Raw genomic sequence first — 26740 nt, forward strand, 5'->3', positions numbered from 1 at the left:
AAAACCTGTATTTGTGGAAAAATCAAGACAACTCAAATATTAAATTAAGAAAAAGATTATTCATGACATATAATATAATGAATAATCTAAATTCATTTGAAAGTATTTTAACGTTATTTGATCTCGTGTGGAAAAGCAGTACAGAAATCTGATGATCTAAATTCCAGGGAGATGTCAATTATGATTTAATTGTCGCCTGTTCTCAAAAATAAGAAAACTCGGGATGCCTTCATTGTGTCATCTGCATACTTCACGATTCACGTGAAATACATTTCCCGTCACGTACTGTACGTGAGGCGAGCGATTACGTCGAAACAATAGAAAGTGACGCAAACACAAATTGAGACGTAACATTCTCATTTTTTTTTTTTTTTCTTTTGGAGACCAACCCAAAATTAGTCCGCTTTCAGTAAGTGGACGCTGTCACTCGTCACTTGTGTGCATTGCACAATGCGACGTTACTGACACATTGTCCATCAAAACATTTGAAAAGAAACCACAGAGAGAAAGAAAGAAAAAAAAAAGGTAAGAGGAGAAGTCAGGATTGGGGATAAATCCTCACAGCAGCTTGTTGTCTGTAGTAATTACCGTGAAGCGAATTAAGGATTACTTCCGGACTCGTCTGATTTGGGACACCCAAACAAAATGGAGAAAATCGGAATCACGTGGGGCTCTTTTTATTATTCAAAATCTATATGTCAAATGTCTACTAAAACTGCAGCACTGTATCACACAAATACACATTTTTTTTTAACGATTACCTTCTAAACATTCACGGTAGTAATAAAAGAAATCCTTCAAATAAGGCCATGTACAAAAAAACAAACAAAAATTAAACAGCATGCAAACAATATTTAAAGGACAACCTCAAACATTTCTAAAGCATTCCGGTAAAAACAAACGTTTCATATTTGGGTCAAAAATAGAATTCGATTCACAGTGCCAATGTGTGTGATTGTCTCGAATAGTATACACAGCAAATTGTGTCCAGTGGAGGCTCAGATTATGAAAACATTAAAATTGTAAAATACAAAATTAAATCAGTACATCACTTTCAATACAAAAACAAACAGCGAGATGAGGCTTAACATGCAACTAACGATAAAAAACAAACTGTCATAACAGTCGCAGTCGTCAATTGTAAAATATTTTGTGAGAAAAAAGTTAAAGTTGAAATTTGATGAGAAAAAGAATTTTTAAAAATAATCAAACTTCATGAGTAAAAAAATTAAAATAAACTAGTGAGGGAGAGCTGTAATTTTGGCGGGGGGGGAGTCAGTTCATTGAGAAAAATAAAATAAAAAGATTGTATGAGTAAACAACAGACAAAAAAAAGTTTTGCACAAAAAAAAATCCACATGATTTTATGAATTGACAATTTTGTGAGACAATATTACGAGTGGAAAATTTACAAAAAAAAAGATTTAACAAAAACCTACCACGTTTTTGTAGAAGGAAAAAAAATGCCAGAATTTTAGGAGAATAGAGATAGAATTTGAGTTAATTTATGGATAATAAAGACTTAAGTTGTGAGAAAAAAGTTGCACTCAGAGGAAAAACTTGTTTTTTTTTCCATGGGAGAAACGGCAAACAATCCAAGGAAAATGTCACTATTTCACAAGGAAAAAAGGTTGTAATTTGTTGGGTAAAAAAAAAATAAAATCCTGACATTAATGAGAAAAATAGGAGTTTAACACTGAGAGATGTCACGCATTAATGCACTGCAGCAGCAACAGCGCTGTGAACATTTGTGAAAAAAAAGGAAAGAAGTGAGGCGGCCACAGCTGAACAGTACCTCATAACGCAGGTGACCATTACACTGCCCGACCAAAAATAACAGCAGCGAGTGCGAGGCTTTCCCCGTGGTCCGCTATCAGCAGTTGGAGTGGCTCTCGTTCAGGATGGCGGCGACGTTGACGTCGTAGAAAGCGTCGTCGTCCTCGGAGCTCAGCGTGGCCAAAGCGCTGCGGTGGGATTGCTGCGCCTTCCGCCTGATTAAAACCACAAACAAAAAAAAACCCCAGACAATTACCAATCAGGCGGCAAAGAAACAATAATAGCAACGACAACGGAGGGCATTTACTTAAATTCCGATTCCAGGGCCGTGACTTTGGCCTGAAGCGCTTCCTGGAGCTCCTGCTGCTCCTCCAGATCCCTCAGCACCTTCCTGCGCACGCCCTCCAGACGCTCCACCTCCCCCTCGCTCTCGTCCACCTGCCGCTTCAGAGCCTTCACGCGCAAGGTCAGCTGCGGGGGTGTCAAAAGGGTAAAAGTTGAGCGGGGGGTGGGGACAGAGACAGGACCGGAGACCGTGAGCGGCGTCAGGTTTTCAGGTCAAGAGTTCAGATTCTGATTCTTCCGATGACTACTCTCTCTCTTTCAACTTATTAAAAATGTATTCGTTTTGCTATTATATTACTTGTCCTAACCGTTGTAATTTTGCAATTTTGTTTACTTGATCCTTTTGTTCGACGTGCTGTATCCTCTCCTGGTCCAGCGTGGCGTTGACCTCTTTCAGCTTCCTCTCCGTTCGTCTCTGGGAGGCTTGGATGCTGCTCTTCTCCCTGAACGCGCAAAACAAACGCAACCACAGCGGATGTTACAGTCGCATTCAGAGATATGTATTTTATTTTTTTTTTTAACCGTTCTTCACTGCGCAGCCTCTCCTCGAGCTCCTTCATTTTGCTCTCCAGCACGGCGATGTTGGCCGAGGGTCGCGTCTGGCCCTCCATGTCGGCCACGCGCGACTTCAGCTCCTTCACCTGCAAAAATCCGAGGACGTGAACCCGTGTCGGCAAAAGAGCACAAATTGGTCGTCATGCCTGCCTACCTGTCTCTCGATCGCACTCTTGTCCATCTCCAGATCGTGTCGAGCCGAGCGCTCCTGCATCAGCTCGGAGCGGAGCTGGTCCACCTGAAAGTCCAAACGGGTGGAGGTCAACTCCAGAACTTTACCAAATAATAATAATAACGTGAGCAGGTAAACACGTTTGTTTGTTTCACCTGATCTCTGCCGCGCGTGATTCGATCGTTCAGAAGTTCCACGGTGCTCCGCTCCTCGTCCAGCTCGATCTCCAGGGTCTTGATTTTATCCTGTCGAACAGGGGTGTCAAACTCATTTTTGTCACGGGCTACATTGTAGTTACCATTTCCCTCAGAGGGCCGTTATGACTGTGAATCCATGAAAATCATTCGCCTCGTGATATTTACACACGAAATCTATGAACTAGTTTTGAATCAGAAATCAAGCGTAATGGGATTTTCAACTATTGCTCATGTTTGGCAACGCAAAAATAGCTGCAATATCTCAACTTTATCATTTATGATACGACAATTTGAAATTTTGTTACAGATTATCACAAAAATCATGTAAATTGATATGCATGATTTGCCTTCGCGGTCCACATAAAATCAGGCGGCGGGCCAGATCGGGCCCCCAGGGCTTGAGTTTGACATCTGTGCTGGAGAATGATTCCAGATTTTTTATATGCAGAATTATAATCTTTAAAAAAAAAATGATGGGATATTCTCATTTTTAAAAAAAATACAATTGAAAATTCAAGATCAAAACAAAATTTAATTTTATGGTTGGAACAAAAGAAAATGAGAATTTTTAACCAAGAATTTGTTTTTACACCAACGGAAGAAAGAAAAGTGATCTTGAAGTTTGAATTTTTCCAAGGAAAAAAATGAGGGCAAATTTATTATTTTTTTTTTTTTTTTTTCAAAAATATGAACCATGGATGAAAAGGGAGGATTCTGACAAATAAGAATAATTTGGGGGGAGGAGGGGAAAGGGAAAATGTAATGAATTCAAATTTCGATCAGGCACAACTGCCTGTAAACCTTTGACCCCTCACCTCCAGCCCCCTGATCTCACGGGTGCGGTCCGTATGCGTTCCCTTCTGCGACTCCAGTTCGCTCTCCAGGTGCTTGAGGCGGTTGCCGAGGAGGTCCCGCTCCAGCTGAGCGCTGTCTCGCTCCTCGCTGCAGCCCAGCAGTTCCTTCTTCAGTCGCGACACCTGTGAAAACGCAGCAAGTCGCGTCAGTGCGGCTAAGGTCCCTTCAAACGTACGACAGCGAGTTATCGGAAAATGACTGTAAAAACTAATTTTGAGAGTGGATCATATTACGGAAAAGAGGGATGCTGTTTTTCTTTTTGCAAGAAAAAAAAACCATGAAATGTGAAAGAAAAATGTGAATTTATTTGGGGAAATGAAGTTTTGTTTTTTTTTTTAAAGATCACCTTGTGCCTGTTTAAAGTTTTTTTTTTTTTTTTTACAACAAAATAATTTGTAACTTTATGAAAAAGAATCCATCGTTCTGGGGGAAAAAAAAATAATTTTATAAATTAAAAAAACATTTACAATTTTAAAGAAATGGGGAAAATTAAGAAAATGGAACAGAAAAACACGAAAATTGGAATATTATAATTGTACTTTTTTGTTGCAATTATCATAAAAATGTAATTAAAAAAACACTCATTTTAATAAATTCACAATTTTCTCAGTTGTAATACTAGCAGGGGAAAACAAATCACTTTTATGAGAAACTTTTTTAATGAGTTAATTTAAATCAGGAAAAGTAGTTTACGTTTTATGAGAAATAGTAATTACCAAAAAAAAATGATGAGCTTGTCATTTTCTCAGGAAAAACAGGTGGATTTTTAGCCAAAAAAAAAAAAGTCATGCAGAAATTTTTTTAAATTTGTAGTATTTCTCAAACATCAGATTATTACAACAAACTTATGGTGTGTTTGCTCCCCTAAAAAAAGCTGTCATTTAAAAAAAAATATGTCTAAATGTAAGATAAGAACGAATATACTTCACAAGCAAAAAAATACAAAATTAAAAATAAATAAAATTCTCCAGATTTTCCTCCACTGTAATTTGTTTTCATCTAGCCATACAATGACAAAGGTGTTTGTTGCCTGTGTGTATCTCGTCATCCATATGCAATGAGGTCCTGACCTCCTCCTGTTGAGTCTTGAGGTTGCTCTGGGCCCTGTGCAGCTCGGCCATCCTGTCCTTGTTGTGGCGCTGGGCCTCCAACAAGTCCTTCCTGGAGCGATCCCTGCACTCGTCCAGCTGCGTCTGCAGGGCGGCCACCGACTGACGCGATTCGCCCATCACCACCTCCATCTGCACGCACCAGGAGCTCAAATGAAGCCGGAGGAAAATCCTGCCGAAAAGATACTCTCGCGTAGGGCCAGACCTCTTTGTTCATCTTCTCCAGCGCTCGGTCCAAGAGCCTCTTCTGCTCCTCCAGGTCGCCTTTGCCCCGCCGCAGGGCCTCCCGCTCCAGGTCCCTCTCCTCGAGACGACGGGTCAGCTCGTCCCTCTCCTTGGTCAGGCGCGACGCCCCTCGCTTGGCCTCCTCCAGCTGGGACTTGAGGGACCGGTTCTCGTCCTCCAGGGCCTCCTTCGCCTCCTCGGCCTCGGGGCTTCTGGCTGCGCTGGACTGCAGCCTCTGGAACGAGGTTCGATACTTCATTTATTAGCACGTGTGACGTTTCGACTTGCATACGACACAAGTTAAGGCGCCACGCTTTAATTTATCTCGAGACAACTGTTTATACGAAAAAGTGAAGCTAAGTTGTTTACGTGTGTATGAACGTGCTACTGGTTTGGTCCAAAGCAGAGTTCGACTGGGTGGAAAATATTCTGTACTAAATATAGAATTTCTGTATACAAATTTCACTGTATCACTAAAGCTTTTATTGAGTTGTGTTGACTGTATTAAAATGGGTTTTTAAATCTGTTCCTGTTGCAGATTATTTTCCTCACATAAAAGGATTTCTTTGCTTCAAAGAGGGGGATTATTTTCTCAACTTCATTCATGGTTAGAAATAGAGTGTGTGGGAGGTTCTTTGTTTTCTTAGTGTACAATATATCAATTTCCATATTGTGTGTGCGCGCATGCAGCTCTTTTTTTTGTCGTCGTCGTTGTACGGTCGTGCGGTGAGTACCATGCGAGCGATCCGCTCTCTCAGGCGAGTGTTTGTCTCCTGGAACTCCGAGTTGGCGCCGTGATCCACCACTGAAGATGAAGATGCCTGCGCACAATACACCAACCATTCTCTCGGTCAGAAAAATATTAAAAATTTAATGGGGTGAGCAAAGCAAAGCAAATTTATTTCTATAGCGCATTTCATCGACGAGGTAACTCAACGTACTTTACATGATTCAAAGTATTTGAAATCAAAGAGAGAAAACATTTAAAATTGGGGGGGGGATGGGTAAAAAGCTTTGGAAAAGCATTGTAATAAAACGTAATTTTTTCATGAATTAGACTAAATTCCACGGTAATGAAATAAGAATTTTGTAAGAAAGAAAATGGCAAGCTTATGAAAAGAATCTCAATATTCAAATACCAGAATAACACATGTAAGAAAAATTCCATTTTCTGAATGTCGTACCAAGCCAGCACCGACTGGCGGAGGAAAATTCCTTGTGCGTGTTTACACATTTGGCCAATAAAGCGGATTCTGATTCTGAATGAAATTAGAATTATCAGAAAGAGATGTAAACAGTGTTTTCAGAGAAGCAAAATATTTCATATGTACGAAAAAGATTTTTTTCCTAATTGGACAAAGTAAAATGTTGCAATGTTAACATTTTTTTTGGGGGGTCGGGGGGCGTATGTACTTCAAAAAGTACTTCTTCTTTTGGTTAGCAAATGAACATAGCAGTAAGTGGGCTTGCAATTTACGAGTATTTATGCGTCAACATGCGCCTGCGAACTGAGACAACCTTAATTACTACCCAGAGAGGTGCTCATTTGAGTCTTAAGTGGACGATGAATTCGAGGTAGAAAAAAAAATAATAATTCTGGCGTGGGGTGGGGAAGACAACCTGATGTGTCGATCAACCCTCAGTGATGCATTTTTTAATGTGAATCCTGTTAATCACCTCCTTGGCTTTCTGGAGGGCCTTTTCCAGCTGGGCCTTCTGAGCCTCGATGTCGCTGATCTGCGCCAGGAGCTGGGCCTCGCGCTCGCCGCTCTCCCTCCTCAGGGTTTCCAGGGCCTCGCTCTTGTCGCGGAGGGCGTCCCTCTGCTCGTCCGCCGCCAGACGGGCCTGGCGCAAATCGTCGTGGCAACGCTGAAGCTCCTTGAAGATGAGAATCGATGGATGTGACCACAAAAGGACTGGGAAGTGTTTTACAAATCCATCCATCCATTTTTTTTTTTTTTTGCCACTTATCCTAAAGAGGGTCGCAGGGCGTGGCTGGAGCCTATCCCAGCTAATAATAATAATTTTCATGTTTAAGCATCCATTGACATCATGCTGCCTCTGTTGTGCACACCGTGGCCATCAGGGGGTAGTATAATCAATCCACACATCCATTTTTTTAACTGATTATCCTCAATAGGGTCGGGGGGAGTTCTGGAGCCTATCCCAGCTGTCAACGGGCACACCCTGAACTGGTCGCCAACCAATCGCAGGGCAGATCTAGACAAACAGCCACACTCGCAATCAATTTAGAGTGTCCAATTAATGTTGCGTTTACCTCTGCCGAAGCGGGCAAGTGCCGCTTGTGCGTGCCGAGTCGTGAGTCCTGGGCTTCCTTCAGCCTGCTCTCAAATTCCTCCTTCTCCGAAACACACTTCAGAAGCCTGCAGAGGATGACAATACGCTTACGGAGGACTCTTGTGGCTAAAAGAAACTTGCTAAATGCTACACGCTCACTCCAAGACGACAAAAAAAATAAGTTAAAGAGGACATATTGTGGAAAATTTAAGCTCGTATACGAAGTCTGTGTGATATATTAGACTCATTTGCCGGATAGCAAAAACGAGTTTCTCTGTTTATGACTTGGAAGTTAAACTAAAGAAAGACATTAAATGTAGCGCCAATTTGGGATGTAACAAAATTTTTACTTTGCACCGACACCGCCCCTGAGCAAGGCAGCGTGAGCACTGGCTCATTTTCATGAGCCATGGAGAAAAATATTAACTATCCTTACAACAAGTATCACAATATAAGGAGAAAAAACAACTAAGAAAGAAGATTACATTTGACCCTATTTTTTTAACCCCTGGGAATGAAGGTTGTATTCCAATTTATAATTTCATTTTTCTCTAATACAAATACACTTTTTGAATGAGATCTGAATTGCACCAGTATCATTATTTTAGAAATTACATAACATTCAGACTAAAAATATATTCTTTCAAGAGTGACCTAATTTGGTGATTTTACTTTATAGGAATTAAATCAGAATGGATGATCATAATCTGATACCTTAATTTTGATGGAAGCAATATGACATATACAGATCATACATATAAAGGTGGGAATCATTCTAAAATTGTGGGTAATAAAAAAAAATAAGGCAAAATATGTCTTCTTTAATGCTGCAGCACAAAGGAGGTCAAACTGTTGCTCTAAGGCCACTTACCTCTCGATTTTAAAGCAATTTCAAAATGATTTTAGGGGAAATGAGGCTTGTGATTGCAGTTAGTAACTCAAGGGGCTCGAAATCTCACACACCCAAAAACAAATCTAAAATCATAAAATCACTACTTGTCTGATTTGAATCGTCATCTACACAAAACCAAACTTTCTCTTCTCACATGTGAGTGCTGGAGTGCGTCCCCGTCCTGCTGAATGAAAAGCGCAGGTGTCAGAAATAGGAGTGTTAGAGCAGACTCGAATGAAAGTCGAAAATAACATCTCTACGGATGCTCCTTTGAACTGCGGGATATTAAAAATGGACAAAAATAAAAAGACCAAAAAGAGGAGTTGCTTGATGTTGGGCCAAGGCTGGAATGTTATGACAACCTAGCGGAAGAAGTAAACAGCAAATGTATGTAAAGGCCCGGTCCAAATGATAACACAGACTATATAACAGGAGAGATGATGATATAGCATACAGATTTTTCCACACTATTTGTTTACGATTAGTTGAGCTGAAGATAAAAATTTCTGTCTCACTTTTGTTGCGCTTCTTGGAGCTCTTGCGAGGCGGCGTCAAGCTGCGACTTCCAGTGGTCTCCCTGATCCCTGCAGGTGTCCAGCTCCTCCTCCAGGCTCACCAGCGACGCATTGACGCGCTCGCGCTCCTCCTCGATCTGCTCCTGAGACTGGAAAAAAAAGACATCAAATATAGAACTGCACTCAACAACAAGAGTTACCTTCGATGAAATACAAACAATTCCACGCTATTTGACAGTTACCTGGAACTAAGAGTCAAATAATAAACATGCACGTGTAGGTAGCTAAAAATATGACTTTAAAATACACTCTGAGCAGTATACGCCGTATATAAAAATGCACCCTGATAATATTTTGAAGCACAACTGTCAAACGTGTTTGCTCTCAAAAGTCTCCCTGCCGCTCCTTCTCCCCGACTCTGCTTTTTACCGCACGTCTCCTCCAATCCAGCCTTTAAACTTGCCCTCGCACGTTCGAAAAAACACTGCACCCGACGCGAACCCCAAAATCTGCTGCGAGGAGATTTCTGAAAAGTTTTCCCGCGGTGATCACAAGTGTCGGAATTCTCTTTTAAGTCTCGAGTTTGGGCCCGACTTCGCCGCGGCCCGACTCGCTGAGCCGGATCAAGACGGAGGACGAGACAAAGGGTGCGTGATGGAAAATAAAATATATATATTTTCAGAAATCAGAAATGAAACAAAACCTTGACATTCGACATTTTTTTTATTACATATTTTCTGCATTTCATTGCTTTGTTCCCATGACATTTATATATATTTATAAAATGGAATTTACATTTCTATTTTTAAAAACGTGACGTTTCAACGAGAAATATAAATTTGTAATCCAATTTATTTTGTCGTTCAATTATATCATTTTATTTATATTTGTTATTTTTTTTAATAAATTTTCACATTCTGCATTTCATCGCCATTTAGATTTATATTTAAAATATATTGGAATTGTATTTTAAAAAACATAAGTATTGTTTGTTAATACTGGTTTTAATTGACTTTACTGTTTGGATATTTGTAATATCTATTTTGATTATTTTTTATCCATTTTTAATGACACTTGTGTGTGTGCAGAGGAGCAACGGTCCCCCATTTGTGACGGCCTTTAAAAGTACCTTACAAGGCTAATGGTATGCAAAACCACGGGAACGCTATCAAAATGTGCAGATGTGTATTTTTGGAAAACTGCAACGTTAAGACTAAAAGTAGAGGAATGACGCGCGGAAGGTAAATGCGCACGGTGTTCCACCTGTGTAAGCTGCTCCATGGTCTTCCTGAGGTTGCCCATGTCGAGTGCGTACTGCTCTCTGAGCGTCTCCATCTCGCGGTCGTGACACTCCACCTCTTCCTTGAGCGCGCCCTTCAGGGCCGTCAGCTCGCGTTCCCGCTGCCGCAGAATTTCGTCCTGCCGCTGGCGCCGCGCCGACGCCTCGGCCAGCTCCGCCTGTAAGCTGGCCACGTCCTGATGCCACAGACGACCGCTCATAAAACACTGAACTTATATCATATTCAATCATCCAGACACGGTTCTTCATTATTATTTTTGCTTTACTCTATTTTTGTAATACTTTGGATGCTGTTTGCTGAGTACTTATTTTTTGAAAAAGCTTACATAATATCCATGCATCCATTTTCTTAGCCGCTTATCCTCACAAGGGTCGCAGGGAGTGCTGGAGCCTATCCAAGCTGTCAAAGGGCAGGAGGCGGGGTACACCCTGAACTGGTTGCCAGCCAATCGCAGAGCACATTGAGACAAACAGCTGCACTCACAATCACACCTTGGGACAATTTAGAGTGTCCAATTAATGGTGCATGTTTTGGGGATGTGGGAGAAAACCCACGCAGGCATGGGGAGAACATACAAACTCCACACAGCCGGGTCCGGGATTGAACCCAGGACCTCAGAACTGTGAGGCCACCACTTTTGAGCTGAGACACCGTGCCGCCCTCACTCGATCAAATAAAGTTAAAATACTTTCAAATGAATTTAAATTATTCATTAAATTAGATGTAATGTTTTTCTTAATTTAATATTTCAGTTGTCTTAATTTTTCCATAAATGTTATTTATTTATGCAATGTGATTATTACATTTACATTTTTTAATGCAATTTAATTGCTGCATTTAGGTAGAACGGTTGATAAAATGATCAGTTTATTAAACTTGAAATATTTTGCAGCTGAGCCACCGTGCTGCCGCTTGCATAATAATCTATCCTAAAAAATGTTAAATTGATTTAATCGATGTTTTAATCACAATTAACAACTAAGGAGGTCGTTAGTGCAGCAAAGCATGTTGGGAGTTGTTTAAAGTGCATATTTTGCGTCAATTATTTCAAGAGTCATTCTTTTATTATTTGCTATTCATGCCATTGTGATTGGTGTGGTTTGATCATTTTAGTTTCAATGCGACACCGTGCGTACAACATTGTAGGTAATGATGCCTCATGAGCGCCATCACATGGTAGTTTATATACATACTAAAACGTGCTGGTATGTATGCTAACAGTGTAAGCAGTGTCTTCAAGTGTACGTCATTGGACCAGTCATGTGACAATTGTGCACGTAAGGTATGCTTTACATTATGGAGAAAATGTAAGATTTAAGTGCATCTTATGGTTGAAAAATATATTACATATCATACGTCGTCCGTACCGTCCGCAGCGAGTCCGGGTCGGGTGACGTTTCTGAGACCATCCGAAGCTCCTCCTGGAGCTCGGCCAAGTGATCCTCTTGTAGATGCAGGCGAGACTCGGCCATCTCTCGACTGATGCGCTCCTCGGCCAATCTACGTGCACACGGGTGGGCTGCATTTTACTTTTTTTTTTTTTTTTTTTTTAAACACCATATCTTTATGGGTTAAGGTTTTATCTGTTTTTCGGATTTGCATGTTAGAAATAGCCCTGTGGTATTTACACATTATATACCGTAATTTCCGGCCTATAATCCGCAACTTTTTTCCACACTGTTTCAATAACACGGTTTGTGCGGTGCTTTTTTTTTTTTAGGCCGCAAGGGGGCACTCGAGTGGAAAAGGTAAGAGTGAGACCGGTGGAGTGCATGTGCCGAGGAAGTGACTTTTACCGGTCCGGCCCTGTTAGCGGCTAGCTAGCGGGTTCGCGTTAGTGCACGCGGCGGAGCTAGCGTTAATAGCTAATGTCAATGTGGGGTTCAATGTGGGCACTTGCGGCTTTTACACGGCTGCGGCCTATGTCTGCACCAAATGGTATTTCCTTTACAAATGTACTGAGTGAGGCTTATAACCAGGTGCGCTCTGTAGGCCGGGAATTACGGTATACTAGTCCACCCATCCTTACTCTTCGTGGGCTTGTTGCAGTTGCTTCTTGCAGTAAGCGAGTTCCTCCTCGAGTTCTGCGAGGTGACATTTTTTCTGGCTTCCATCCCTCTGCACACAAACCCGCACCATGTAATTCTAGAGTCAACCTCGCACATCCATTATTCACTTTTATGTGCCTTGGTTTCTTTTCTTTGCCCTAGTTTGTTCCGGCGCCATGCGAGAAACCGGTTGGACCAGTGGCGTGCTGTGAATTTGTTAAGAGAAACACACACGCACACACACACACACACGAGGCTGCTTGGTGTACACAGGTGTCGTTCGCCCACTGCCGCCCCCATTTGTCAAGGCTGCAGAAGATCTATGCAAGCGCATTTCCACCCACATGCTTATTACAGCAAAACACAGACATTGAAACAAAAAAACAAAAAAAAAGTATGTATAAATCAGTCTGTCTGGCGGTAGATCATTTTTTATGAAAGTGCCAAAAACAGCTGTCATAACGGTAACGATCCGGGCTAAGCTCGGGCATTGTGACTAAGCGAGGGATGCTTGGTGTTGCCTCCTTTCATGACTTTTCCGATCCCTCTCACATCTATTTTTCAAAACTGTGCTCAGGAACAAATTCGGCGACTTTTCCAAAGCAAATTGAGCCACTTTTCCGACAATTATAGCATCCATTTTTCAAAAAGTAACTTACAATAAATGAATACACTTTATAATAGTATCACTGGAGACTTCTGCATACTGTAGGAAGTCTCAAAATATGAGATTTTCAGCAATCAGACTGCAAAAGAACGACGCCTACAAAAAGCCACCACTGGCTGACTTAACCTTGGACAAAAAGGGGAAAAACTCCAAACTCGATACTGCTATTATTTCACTGTTATAACCATAATGCGACACTATGGAGACAAAAAAAGCAAACAAGCTGTGTAACCCGACACGCTTGCATCATTGGAGCAGGCAAACAAACCACTGTGTCAGTGGCGAATCTAACACTGCAGTAAACACACACACACATAGCTATGAATCGCATATTCTGGAATGATCACAAAATGGAGGTGGAGTAGAATGTCTATGGTCCTCACAATACATTTTTACCCGGAGGAAATCATGGAAAGAATCTGTTCCTGGGCACAACTGTCACCGAGAACCAGTCACTCAACAAAACTGGAGCGAGGTACAGGGTGGCCACATACAAGGGGGAAAAAAAAAATAAAAAATAAAGGAAAAAAAATGCTGGAAATCAAAATTCAACCAAACGCATTTTAACGATGTTAATTCTCCTACTTTATGTAACACAAATGCCGAGTTCATCACTTTCATAATTAGTGCATCGGTACATTAAAAATGCAAAGACTGTGTGGGTGGCCACAAAAAAAGCAAAAAAAAAAAAAAAAAAACATTGCGCCACTTGAGTTCCCCCGTGTGGTTAGGGAAATGCTCCCCACCTGACAAGTGTCGGGTTCAAATCCACATTAAATATTAATCATGCGTCTCAATGACCGGGGGTTCAAATGGTTACCAAGCGACCACGCAACAACAAGGCCGTAACCCAGATGATGGCACATTTGCATAGAGATTTATGAAAAAAAAAAAAAAGCTAATTTATAAGAAGAGGTCCTTTCGTTCCAAGCAGTGAGGTTTATCTTAACAACACGGCCGTTAAATAATTGCGTGAGCTGACAAAAGAGTGAAACAGTGCGACTGGCTTCATTTGATCACAAGGGAGGGACACGTTGTCAGCCATCTGTTTGCTTCATTAGCAGAACATTACACCAGGCGCACTCTGACCCACATGCGCAACTTCACCAGCGTGCTCTTTGCTAATTGGGAACTGTCAAATGATTAGTTCCATTTTTTTTTAAGCGACAGTTAAACTATCGGACATTTTTCCCTTTTACGCACAACACTATAATGGCATAAATTGATTGAATGGCATAATTTAAAATGGAACGAATATCCCATACAATGTCAGAAATTCAGATTTGTGCTTTGCTAGCAGCTAAATTTGAGCATCTAGCATGGAATAATATAACATGTCAACATCATAGTGCCAAAACTCGCCTAGTGTCAGGATGTTGTGCCTATCTAACGGCTTAATTATCTTAGCGTGCTAATTTCTTGGCACAAAAGCATTGAGGATGTGTCTTCACAACTATTTTTAGTAGTTCTAAACAGTCTTCACCTTTAAATACCCTACTTGCTTTGCAGGGAAAAAAAAGAATTCAGAGCACAAAAGCATCTCGCAAACTAGGTAGCTTAACGGTACGGGTATGCAATGATGAATTAGAAGTGTTGCCTTTTCCAAGGTATAAATACGCATGGTGATGATGAAAACTTTTCTATGTGGAATTAATATCAAGCCTTGTGTTTAAAAGCAAAAGAACTATCCTGCTTTCAGGATTGTCGGCTATGCAAACAGCTAACTCGGCTAAATGCGGTATTTTGTTAGCATCAAAGAATTTAGGATGCCTCTCAAATGGCTGTTGGTATCAAGATTGAGCTAGCTATCTTAAAAATAAGACTAAATGTATATATTTGGTTTTTTTTACATAGCTGTGTCAAATAATACTAATTATATCAGTGACGAGTATCGAAAAAGTTTAGTACAAAACATCGGACTCACTACCTCCCACTTTCAGACTTTTGTGCTAAGCTAACAGCTCAGACTTGCTTCCCCCCAAAAACGTCAATGTTTTGAGCTAACAGCTAAATCCCGCTGGCTTCACAAATACAGCAAATCAAGCATTTTATGTCTAAATTTTATATCACCTGACCTGCCTCCATTTTTTAACCGTCAAGACTTTTGTGCCAGTACAACAGCAATTATGCTCGTCTTGAGTTTTCCCAGCTATCATTGGATTTTTTATTATAGCTACTGTAAATAAAATAAATGTATACCTTTAAACTATTGCTGGTCTCATATCCAAGGGTGGTTTTACTTTCGTGGGATGCTTCATTCTCATTGGTGCTGATGGGAGAGGAACAGACGAATGGGGTTACACTAGGATGGATTAAATGATCCGAGTCTGATGCCAATGTTTTTGCAGACTTACTTACCCTTCTTTCCCACCATTGTAAATCGCGTGCTTGGCTCGGGCCTTCTCCCCGCCACCGTCGACTCGCGTCCTCGGTGGGATCGCCTTGAAAGGGGGAAGACGAGAAGTATATGCTAATCTGTTGACAAGTAAAACCGTCCCGACCTTGCTGAACCTTACGGGTTTTTGAGCGATGACTGGAGATGTCTCCTTCGGGCCGTACTTCGCCTGTGATGCGAAACCCGTCTGTAGGCCCTCGCGAGATGCGGGTTCACGATTTGACAAGTCGGAGGACAGAGGTGAAGCGTAAGGATTGAAGGTCGGCGCAGGCAGTGAGGGGCTGGAAGTCTCCTTCCGAGCGTCCAAGCTTTTAGATCGCTTGCGTTCTTCAAACTTGAGCTGCTGTCTGGCGCCGCTTCGGCCCCGGGTCTGGGGAGAGCCAGCCGGGGTTCTATTGTTGAATTTACTGATGAGCTTGTTGATCGGAGCGAGGGAGTTGGTGTCGATTGGTTTCTCGTCTGTCAGGACAGAGGAATCCGTAGGAGATTCTGGAACCTGCTGGGTGCCGTATTTTGAAGGGGACCCTGCAAAACTGTTTTGTTTGAATTTCCTAGGTCTGGCAACGCTCACCTTGACTGGTTTCAACCCAGCTTCATTGTACTCTTCCTGACTAGTGCAGTCCCAGTCTCTCTGTTCTTCACTTGTAGCTGCTTTGACTTGGGGTTCCGCAGTCCTCGCCTCCTCATCCCCGTGACTCCCCGCCTGACCATCCCCTGGTGGTCTTCTCAGGGGGCTGTGGTAGATTTCCCCATCCTCGTCCTCAGGGGTGTGTGTATTACTCACGCTGGCGCTGTGAGGGTTTGTGAACTCCGCTGCGCCGTTGCTTTTGGGAGCATTCTTGTATGGCGATGAGGGCGGCGCGGGGCTGGCAGCCGGTGTATTGAGCTGAACGCCATACGAGTCGCCCTTGGCGCTGTCGTTCAGAACCACATACGGTTGCCCGGAGATCCCTTGAACACGCACTGCCACGCCGTATTTGCTAGCGGGATTGGGTGAGGGGGCATTACTTCCTCTGGGCTTGTCTAGAGCTGCCCCGCCCGTGTCTTGGAGGTCCTTGATGAATCGGATCTGAACACCGTAGTCCACTAGGGGCTTCTTCTCGGCGGATAAGGTGCTCATGTCCACTTCCTAGTTGGTGCACAGGTAGCCTGGTCGAAAAAGGAAATGCAAATCCAGTGAATTATCGGTGTTTTGGATCACACCGGGTGCTAGAACCTAACCTATCTTTGGTTGCAAGGAGCTATAAGCTAAACCAGTTGACTTCAGGCGAAAGGCAGACTACATCATGAACTGCTCGCCAGTCAGACCAAACAACTCCAATGAGCTGGAAATGATTCCAGTCAGGGTACACACCGGTCAGCCATGTGAACCGATAAGACTGACATCCATTTATACTGTTTAGAGTTTCAGGCATTTAGAGGCTGATGTAATCTTCCTTTACTTCTTTAGACGTCACACTTGTTGAGATAAAGAAAAACACTTCTTATTGTGGACAAGGACTCCATTTTGACCAGATTAATCAACCATCAATCAATTCCACAAAACTGACCATGGAACCAGTAGCCCCACAATGAAAAATGGTATTATCAATGGTTAACCCTGCCATGTGGGAGTGGCCTGACATCCCAACGCCATTATCCCTCCAATAATAAGAGTTCAGTTGCTCTAGAGTCATCTATGTCTCTTAAATCCTGGCAAATATGTCAGCTTTGTGTTCAAATAAACAAGCTCAGACACCAAAATAAGTAAACTTGTGAGAAAATCGAGATGATCATTATTTCAGTATATTTTAAACACTTTTTGTGATATTTTTGTTTGGTGATGTACCATACAATTTTCCCAAAAATAAAATAAGTGCCTTGGCTCAATAAAGGTTGGAGAACAGTGTGCCAAAATATAGGTGCAAATTCCATCTTAGCGGGATTGTTTTGCGCTCATGTCTGGATCACATTCGCCGACACCGAGCGTGTTGTGAACACCAAACCACACACCAAAACAACCTTGATTTCGGTGAACGCTCGCTCCTGTAACCATAACAAACACACACCACCAAACACAAGTGCTGTTTAGATAAGGAACTTGTTTCTCGTACTCCAGCAGTCCAGAGACACGCTTACTCCGCCTAAGAAGCTTTTAAGACTTTCACGAGATTTGCTTCACATCAATAATGACATTAATGAGGCTTCTGCACCGCAGGAGCTTGAAAGAACAAAAAAAATTTAAAAAAAACTTCCGCTTTACTCCTGCCAACAACCGTCGTGTTTTTGTTTTCTAGCATGACTGGCTGGCAAACAGACAGCACTCCTTGACATGTTAAAGAATAATGAAAAAGGAACAAGAGCGCATCAAGGACGGGGGAATACTCATCACGATTGTTCGGGCTCTGCAGAGCGGAAAACAAAAAAAAAAAAAAAAAAAAAAGGGGGGGGGGGTCTATGTCCGTAATGGGCCTCCCCTTGGTCTTTGCCAGACTGTTATCCAAGGAGTCACTCAGGCAGAGCATGTTGACTTTGAGTGGCGGTAGCGGGGCAGAGGGCAAGTATTCTCATCCTCGCTCAACAAAGACGAAACATCAGAAAAATGGAACGCCTGTCAGAATTTGGCCACAATTATTAGTGGAACAGTAACACCTACCCACCTATGGCTCAAGTAAAACTAAGAACTAGATTTGTGTAAAAAGCAAGTCATATAATCAAGGTCACTTTTGTCATCGCCAAGGTTGCGTCGGGCTTTTGTTGTTTATAACATTAGCAACAACTCACGTTTACAATTGTATGACAGGACTGTTGAAACAGTTCAACTGTGGAAAAGATTTGGTCAATTTTGGCAAATTTATGGAATGAAAAGAACATCGGAACAAATTGGCATCACAAGAAATGACTGTACGTCATGCAGGCCTTTTGTCCTGGCTAGTCGATACAATATGGCTAAAACGACAATAATTCGGATAATAAAACAAGTACAGCATGTACGATATGTCAAAAAAGTCTAACTTTCAAAATAGTTTGTCACTTCTATCAGTCCCTACAAGTATGATTAGCAGAGGTTAATTTAGATTTCCACACAAGAGGACAAGCCAAAAAGATAATGATGAAGATAAGTTGTGTAAAAATGTTACTCGTGAAGGTTGACAGTACAACAAATTTGTTACATTTGTTCAATTGTTTTCACGGTAAACTTCCTTACTTTATATCGGCTAATGAATTCCATTTAAAAAAATGTTCTTCTTTACAGCTAATGAGGTTTTATGACGGTGACAGATGAACCACCGAACAGGTTATCTTAATCTCCGATGGGAAAAAAATTGATTTGGACTTCAGAGGCTCCATCTGACACACAAACGCGGTCCTCGACAGCAATTTAAGTGTAACCTCCACTAACTGACCAGTTATAGTGTAACACGCATTGCCTTGGGAATGAAAGTCAGCCTTTGTTTCACTCACTCCCACAAAAAAAAAAAAAAAAAATTCTCGGATTCCAGACAGTCCCTTAACACCCAGCGTGGCGCTCGCTTTGCCTTAGGATAGAATATGGAGTGATTAAGAGGACGCGGCAGCCGCCGAGATGTACTGCAACCTCACAAGTGGGAAGGAAGGATGGGTGGATTAAGAGAAGCAAAGTCTGCTTCTGTTTCGTGATGGACTACCAAGAAAACCACAACAACTGCGCGGAGCGAGGCGGGAATGTTGACTAACAGGCCAAGCTGTCCCCTCGCTTCCTTCTTGGAAGCTTCGACTTTCTATTTGCCTGTACTTTCATATTCCTTCCAGGGGTGAGAAAGACAAGATGATGATGAAATGACAGCATTATTGCCATCGAGGGAGTTCTAATCAATTGCGATGTTTGGATGATTTGTTATATATATTTCAATAGAATTGGATTATGTGCATCAATAATGAAGTTGAATGAAAGCAGTTGCATGTCAAATAAACATTACAAAATACATGCATCTTTTCCCAAGCACAATGATTACAACCCAATTAACAAAATGACACCCAGCGTTGTTTATATTTTGCGGCCTGTCTAATTAAAATTAATAATGCCACATTGGACAAAGCTATCATTGCTTATAATATATTCCTTTGGTGTTTGCGTTGGTGGGGGCTCACTTCATGCAAAAACACCAACATGCTAATTGGTGTTCATTAAAATCACCTCAAAGTGAACCAAATTAAGCACCTCCTTGTTTAAAGACTTTTTTTTTTTTCCAGGGTTAGGGTTATTTGTAGCGGCGCGAGCACATCAAAGCATCGAAAATAACATTGATAATGAAGCACGCAGAGAATTAAAGCGTGTTTTTCGTTCTGTTCTGCTGAGGGACGGTTGCGTCACACCCACCTGTCCAGTCAATCGGGATCCGTGCACGTCGAAACCGCAAGGGAGAGAAGTAAACATTGATTAAGTCCCGTCGCAACCCATTTAAAGATTAGGGCTGCTGTAATAACATCGCTTATCCCAGTTTACGCAACGCGCAGGGATCCAATTAAAAGCAGGGACCATTTTGTTTTGCTTTTTGTTTATATATATATGCGCCTCTAAACTACGCGGTGATAATACGACGAAAATTAACTTCAAATGACATACTTTGTGCATTGATTAAGAGTAAATTTACCTGCCCGGAAATCTCCTGAAACGTCGCGGAGGGATGAGCGGCTGGGGGGGGATATCGGCGCCTCCTGCTCCTTCTGGCTGCCGGAGCAACCTGTTGCCAAACACGCCTGCTATTCTGGCCACGCCCCCCAAGACACACTACTGGCCAGAGCTGCGGAAGAGGGCGTGGACTGCCAGCTCCCCTTTTTTAAGTCCACCAGAATCCTGGTTCTGTTTCACAAGTGATGATGTTTTAGTGCACAAAAATAACATTAAAAACATTGAATTTGTCATTATAGTGCTCATACTCACCAGTATATTTTCAATGAGGCCTGAAAATACGATTTTAGTCATTGGCGGCATAAAAGACACAGTAATTACGTCACTTAAAATTTAATATAAACCTTAGAAGACATGTGAAAATAATCGCAAAATACAAAAAAAAAAAAAAAACAACCTCGACTTTACTTCAACTTTCAACACTTCGCCCCACACACCCACTCCCACCCCGGTTTTTTTTCTCCCCCCAACCAGATGTTATGCCTCCGGCTGTCACTAGAAGGCGCCAGAGCACCGTACAAATATCAGCTGGTACAAACGACTCCCGAGTCCAGAATCAAGACAATATAATGAATAAAGGCAACTTGGACATTGAATCATGAAGGGGACAATACCATGAAACGTAATTTTCCGCTTTTTTTTTTTTTTGTCACGTGGTGTCCCCGGAAAAAAAACATTACCAACACATATACTGCATTGTTTGATCCGCCAACTTTTTCCCAATACCATCTGAAAAGCACTGCGTTTACAATTCAGAGACAAAATTCCTGACTTGAATGTCTTCCTTTATAAAAACAATTTGCCTTCACCAGTCTGCTTTTTTTTTTTTGTTTGTTTTGTTTTTAAATGCTGATATCTACAATGGTTTCGACTGAATGAGGTATGAAGGAACACAACCCGTAAGCCCCGCTTGCTTCTGCTTTTGGACTCAACGCGACTGGAATACAGCAACTGTTTCATGTCCTGATGACAGGGTGATGATTAAAAATGACCCTCGACAAGTTCAGGCACTCATTGTGTGACGTGAACAATAAATACATGTCGGGGGGGGGGGGGGGGACTCTTGGGCGAGCCCAACTGAACCTTGTATCAATTTTTATTGTGTGGGTGGGGTGGTCAGCAATTCTAAATCAGTGCGGAGCTTGTGTGCCACTCAGGATGTGTGAGGTAGCATGTTGGTGTCAGTGCTGGTTGTCCAAAAAGGTGTCAGTTAAACATTCAAAAAAAAAAAATTTCTCTTCTTCTGTGGTATTGGGGGCGGCGGCTTTTTTTCACTCAAAGTGCTATTTTTAGATATAAGGATGTCAAGTGATGATTGGGAAGCGAACCAGTAAAGGGCTCATCAAGTGTTTGTTTTTTTTTTTAATTCTTTCCCAGAATCCTCAGCTCTCGTTGGCGGCCACCAACTGGCCCAGTCCCTGGCGCACAAAAACAGCCTGGATGTCCTTGGTCTTGATGCAGAAGTCACAGGCCCACACGGCGGCGCTCTCCCGGGTCAGTAGCCCGTAGGCCGGTTCTGTCAAGCCCGTGCAATCGCGGTGGAACCAGCGCTGGCAAGAAGCCTCGCACAGGATGGCGTCCTGGTCATCGTGCACCTCCAACATACACAGGCCGCAGGGGAACACCATGCCGGGGCCGCCTAGCTTCCCCGGACCGGAGCCGGGCCCGGTCGAAGGGGCAGAAGGACCGGGGGGCAACGGGGACTGGGTGTTGGGGGTGGAGGTGGAGTTGGAAGGCGGGTTTGGGTTGTTACTGGGGGTGTTGCTTCCATTGTTGTTGCTCATGTTGTTCTGACCCGAATTGGGGGCAGCGCTGGGCATGGGACCAGCGGTACCGGGGGTGTTGTTCTGCTGGTTGTGAGAGACGGAGCCTGGGGCAGAGTTGGGCGGAGTGGACTGTTGCTGCTGCTGCTGCTGGGCGGAGTTGTTCGAGTTGGGGGTGTTGGCATTGTTGGAGGGCGGGTGCTGGGGCTGGCCTGATCCGTTCAGGGGGCCGCTGGGAGAGGAGTTGGGATTGGGCTGGGGCTGCACCGAGGGAGGCTGGCCAGGTGTACTACTGACATTGGACTGCTGCATGTCAGGGTGGCCGGTGAAGTCTCCTCCGGGCTGCGATGGACCAGAGTTAGGAGGGGGGCCGGCGCTGTTGTTGTTAGGAGGAGGAGGCCCGTTGGGGTTTAAATTAAGCTGCTGTTGAGGGCCAGATGGAGGTCCACCTCCCCCAAAGTTCTTTCCATCCTCACTGCCAGGTCCCGGTGGGCTGGGACCAGGGTAGGGGCCATCCTGTGAGGTGGGGAATTGTCCTTGAGGAGGCATACCTGGTAAGCCGCCCATCATGTTGCCTCCGGGACCACCGCCCATCCCGCCCATCATGTTCATCCCCTGCCCGGGCCCCATGCCACCCATGGGAGGTATGGGGCCGTGCGGGGGCCCCCTGGGGCCTCCTCCACCAGGTAACGGAGGACTGTTAAACGGGTGCCCACCTTGTCCATGTTGCTGTTGTGGGGGCATGCCAAATCGAGGGTGGGGTGGACCCCCTCCTCCAGGACCCCCCATACTGCCGGGAGACAACATGGGGTTAAAACCTGACCCAGGGTGCATTGGGGGACTAAAGTTTGGTGGTATGTTGAACTGAGACGGGCCCCCGGGAGGGAACCCACCGCCTCCACCTCCTCCCCCACCACCGCTCCCGCCCCCTCCTCCAAAGCCAGGCATCCCCCCAAAACTCAGCTGGTGGTGCGGCGGTCCAGCGTTGGACGGCGGCCCAAACGGCGGTCTGCGTCCTGGTCCAGGTTGTCCTCCGCCTGGTCCTCCCATGAAACCCATGCCGCCGCCGCCCATTCGGCCCGCGCCGCCATAGCCACCGCCTCCTCCCGCACCTGGGCTGGGAAGGAACGGGGCGCCGCCTGGCCCCCCACCTCCACCGGGTCGAGACGGCGGGCCGAAATCGTCGTCAAAAGGGTTGGAGGCCACCAGGTGGTCCACCATGGGCGTGGGAGGGGGTGCAAACTCTGTGAGGTGCGAGAATCCCGCCGCCTAAATTTAACGAGAGGAAAGTGGTATTAGCATATAGCATATGTCATATTTGTCCCTTGTCCATGGTACTTACTCTGTAAGGACATTGATGGTTTTCCATTATAAATAACAGGTAAGCAGAGGTACTGACATTCTTTGAAGTATAATTTAATCCATCCATTTTCTTTGCCGCTTATCCTCACGAGGGTGGCGGGGAGTGCTGGAGCCTATCCCAGCTACCCTGAACTGGTCGCCAGCCAATCGCAGGGCACATAGAGACAAACAGCCGCACTCACAATCACACCTAGGGGCAATTTAGAGTGTCCAATTAATGTTGCATGTTTTTGGGATGTGGGAGGGAACCGGAGTGCCTGGAGAAAACCCACGCAGGCACGGGGAGAACATGCAAACTCTACACAGTTGGGGCCCGGATCGAACCCGGGTCCTCAGAACTGTGAGGCCAACAATTTACCAGCTGAGCACCAGCTATTACAACCAAAATTAAAATGACAATAAAAACTGACTTTGTTTTGTCGTAGGTTACGGAAGTCTCCGTATGTGGGTGCTTCATACAAAACAACACCTGTTGGGCTCGGTCCCCACATTGGTTTGATAAAATTAATTTGTCTGCAATTTATATTTAATGAGTTGTATTGCTAATATCGTACTGAGCAGCCAGGACATTGCCACCACATTTGCAGCCCCCTGTGGTTACATCGTGCACACAAAAACCCTTCTCAAAGAGTCAAAAAAATTATAATTTTGGATTGACAAACTCTTGGAAGTCATGTCCAAGGTATGACGATTTGACCTCAAAGGTCAAGACATTATTTGATGATCATAGTGTTATTTTCACTGGTCACGTTTGTTTCCTCGAGTTCACATTCATTCGAGAGGGGTCATCGAACAAAGCTAACCTGTGACGTGGACTTCCTCGCCTTCTTCTTTTCTGGGCTCTTCATTTGTGAGGCTGCGAGAGAGGAATACATAAGCAGAGGAGGGCGGAAAGAGGGGAAATATGGTTATTAGGGGGATGGCAGAGCGACAATTGAGAGGAGCGCCACATTTGGATTGGCCAATACCCCTTAGTGACAGAGTGGATCAACTTTTTTTTTTTAATTAGATCACGAGCCTTTTTTTTTTTTTTTTTGCCTGTTCAATGTCCGACAGACGAATGGGATCAATGAAGCGACATAGACAAGATGCTGCACATCCAGGCGGTTGCTGCCAGAATTGCAAGGAAAAGATCATGGGGGGGGGGGGGGGGGAGGCCGCAAACAAGGCAGAAGATGAGGGGAGGTGGACAGGAAAAAACATGAGGATATTGATGGACAGTGAACTACTGCATATCTCCAAAGTCACGTCACGTCCCCCCCACCCCCCTTGTGAACCTAATTCACTGCATCCTGAAAAACTCACCTTTCATCCATTTTGTGAGTTTTTCAGCAAATACAGTGCGCAGGTACCATTTGGACAGACGTGAGACCTGCTTGAAGCAAGCATGCGTTGCTTCTTTTTTGGAGAACTGTGTGCGAGACCCTCGTTTTCATTACCTTAAAGGTCATGTTGTGCAATAATCGGCTACTTCTTTAAAACAAGAATGGTAAGGCATGCTTTAAAAAGTGTGTTTTGTGACGTTTCGAATTTATTTAAAGAGTGTGGTTGCAGCAAAACAAAAAAAACATTTTGCACGATCACTACATAACACAGATTGCTGACAGCTTAGGTTATTAGTTTCCGCATAAATTATGTTTGAGTTGATGAATTTGTGAATATTGAATCACGAATAGCCAGGGATTCACTGTCCATTCATTGCAAGAAGTCTAGAAACCTCTTTGGGAGACAGCCACCACCAGAAACAGGTACATATAGGGAGGCTAAGACATCACCAGTGCAGCCTAATGGATGAATCCATCCGGATTTGTTTTTGTTGATTTTTTTTTTGTGCGAGGAAGGGTATGGTGAGGGTGGTGAAAGTCAATTTCCTACCTTTGCCTCGTTTTCCATGTCCCGCCAGTAGTCTCCCCGATTCGGCAGCCATTTAGCTAACACTACTGCCGGTGAGGTGGCGTGTCACCGTTCATATGCAAGAGAAAAATGGGTTAAAAATGACCACGGTGGCGGCGAGGACGACGTCTACCACCTCGGGGACATATCGCAACGACACACGGGTTCTAGTTGGGTGACTGGCCCAGGTCTGTCACGCCGGGTTTTGGACTCCAAATCTACGCCAAGTATTGAAAATATTTCTTTTAAAAAAAATAATAATAGTTTGTTGCTCAGCTAAACCATTTCACTGTCTGAATTCCAGTTAAACAGAATTAGATTGTCCCACCGTCCAATGTCTAAAAATGATAATTTACAGATATGCTAGGTGGTTACGCGAGCCACGTTACCCCAAACTGTCTCGCTCTTTAGCCGCGTTTCTGATGCCACAAATTCCCAATTCAACACCCGTAATTGTTACTTGACACAAAGTCGCTCATCACATTGTTAAAAAAATAAAAATGAAAAAAAAAGACAAGCAACAGTTTCATGCTTTTGGGGAGGGGCAAATCCCGTTTTACGCTGCTAGCTAGCGTTAGCTTACGAGCTAACAGCTAGCCGTGTTGGGAAAGCAAAAAAAAAAAAAAAAAAACTGTACCCTTTCTCCGTTGCTCACGCCGCTCGTTCCGTTTAATATTCAAACTTCGCGGCGGGTCACGGCCGGCAAACCGGTCCTCGCTCGCACGTCGTATGCTCGCTGGTCCAACATTTAACTCGAATTAGTGGGGGAAAACCGCGAACGGAGCCATAATTCGCCGTGGCCTGCTCTCTCGCCACCGGACAAAGAGGGACGAGCAGGAATAGCCCGAATCGTGGAAGGTTACAAGTAGGAATAAAACAGGGGCGTTTATTTTATCAGTCACGGGTACATACACATTGTAAAGCAAAGCAAAATGAAAATAAGGTCATATATGGTTACATTTATTTACTACAAACGATATTTGTTTCAAATGAATGGACATTATAGCTGTCTACATATTTTTCTATTCAAGAGATTATGTCGGATTTACCCACTCCTGGGAGATATCCATGTTGGAACAGACCACTTTCCAACTGTGCACCGTTTAATTAAAATAAATAAAATACAAAAAATAAAATAAATTTCCCCATTGAAATGAAGCCCACTACACTCTTGTACTTGATAAAAATGCTTTTATTCAATGTGCATTGTGCGGTTTGTTTGTGGTGTGCGCATCTTGGCCTCCTTGGAGCAGAAAAAAAAACAGATTTATGCTGTACATGGAGCCGGTCTTAGCTCTCCAGTAAGTTGCGGTAATAGTTTTAGTCGTTCTTTGCAGAGGATAAAGAATACATGCCTGTGAGTATTATCAAATTTACTCTCTTCATCAAACTAGCCGCTTTTCTTTCGTCACAAATTCCCAATCCAACATATGTAATTGTGACGTAACTTAGTGGCAATAAACTACTGAAAGCATCTTTCTTGTTTTTTTTTTTTTTAGTAATTTTTCTTGAATTGACTGCTGCCATTTTTGCTCGCAATTCAAAGGCACATGGTCTATGATTTTTAAGTGCCCCACATCACTTTTTTTAATTAAAAAAAAATGTGCAATTGTTGATTGAATAGGATATCATCACTTTTTTGTAAGCAAATCCCCACTTTCCACCATTTTATTATTTTATCATGATAGTTATTTAATCCATACAGAACGACTACACTGCAT

The 26740-nt window shown here is 43.3% G+C and overlaps 2 protein-coding genes across 7 annotated transcripts; both read right to left on the reverse strand.

Moving 5' to 3' along the window:
• Positions 1-661: 661 nt before the first annotated feature.
• Positions 662-20374, reverse strand: cgnb (cingulin b). Of its 2 annotated transcripts, XM_061817221.1 has the most exons (21): positions 20254-20374; positions 19964-20172; positions 15472-16499; positions 15314-15396; positions 15155-15224; positions 12270-12358; positions 11608-11740; positions 10203-10415; positions 8940-9088; positions 7513-7618; positions 6912-7112; positions 5969-6055; positions 5215-5469; positions 4971-5141; positions 3861-4022; positions 3004-3093; positions 2831-2914; positions 2644-2762; positions 2456-2564; positions 2084-2247; positions 662-1991 (listed from the first exon to the last, which is right to left on the reverse strand). In XM_061817221.1, the coding sequence occupies exons 3-21, from the start codon at positions 16468-16470 to the stop codon at positions 1874-1876; spliced, it is 3402 nt and encodes a 1133-aa protein (XP_061673205.1). In that variant the 5' UTR covers positions 16471-16499; positions 19964-20172; positions 20254-20374; the 3' UTR covers positions 662-1873. The 2 variants fall into 2 exon arrangements, with proteins under 2 accessions (XP_061673205.1, XP_061673214.1); XM_061817230.1 differs by lacking the exons at positions 19964-20172; positions 20254-20374 and adding an exon at positions 19690-19838.
• A 68-nt stretch (positions 20375-20442) lies between these two features.
• On the reverse strand, positions 20443-25867 carry pygo2 (pygopus homolog 2 (Drosophila)). 5 transcript variants are annotated; one of them, XM_061817510.1, is made up of 4 exons: positions 25657-25867; positions 25002-25063; positions 23930-23982; positions 20445-23033 (listed from the first exon to the last, which is right to left on the reverse strand). In XM_061817510.1, exons 2-4 carry the CDS (start codon positions 25051-25053, stop codon positions 21384-21386), a joined length of 1755 nt encoding a protein of 584 aa, XP_061673494.1. In that variant the 5' UTR covers positions 25054-25063; positions 25657-25867; the 3' UTR covers positions 20445-21383. The 5 variants fall into 5 exon arrangements, with proteins under 5 accessions (XP_061673500.1, XP_061673494.1, XP_061673479.1 ...); XM_061817495.1 differs by having other exon boundaries at positions 25002-25066; XM_061817503.1 differs by having other exon boundaries at positions 25002-25237.
• Between the last annotated feature and the right edge of the window lie 873 nt (positions 25868-26740).

The sequence above is a fragment of the Syngnathoides biaculeatus genome, chromosome 1, assembly GCF_019802595.1.
Source record: "Syngnathoides biaculeatus isolate LvHL_M chromosome 1, ASM1980259v1, whole genome shotgun sequence".
Lineage (NCBI taxonomy): Eukaryota > Metazoa > Chordata > Actinopteri > Syngnathiformes > Syngnathidae > Syngnathoides > Syngnathoides biaculeatus.

What these genes read in the sequence shown, in the direction of transcription:
- cgnb (XM_061817221.1), bottom strand. Translation starts at nt 16,470, where the DNA reads ATGAGCACCTTATCCGCCGAGAAGAAGCCCCTAGTGGACTACGGTGTT. An exon ending in CCCTCCAGAAAGCCAAGGAG is followed by an intron (nt 6,056 to 6,911) that starts GTGATTAACAGG and finishes TATTGTGCGCAG; the next exon opens with GCATCTTCATCTTCAGTGGT. An exon ending in AGAGTGCGATCGAGAGACAG is followed by an intron (nt 2,763 to 2,830) that starts GTAGGCAGGCAT and finishes GGATTTTTGCAG; the next exon opens with GTGAAGGAGCTGAAGTCGCG.
- pygo2 (XM_061817510.1), bottom strand. Translation starts at nt 25,053, where the DNA reads ATGGCTGCCGAATCGGGGAGACTACTGGCGGGACATGGAAAACGAGGC. An exon ending in ACATGGAAAACGAGGCAAAG is followed by an intron (nt 23,983 to 25,001) that starts GTAGGAAATTGA and finishes CCTCTCTCGCAG; the next exon opens with CCTCACAAATGAAGAGCCCA. An exon ending in CGAGGAAGTCCACGTCACAG is followed by an intron (nt 23,034 to 23,929) that starts GTTAGCTTTGTT and finishes CGTTAAATTTAG; the next exon opens with GCGGCGGGATTCTCGCACCT.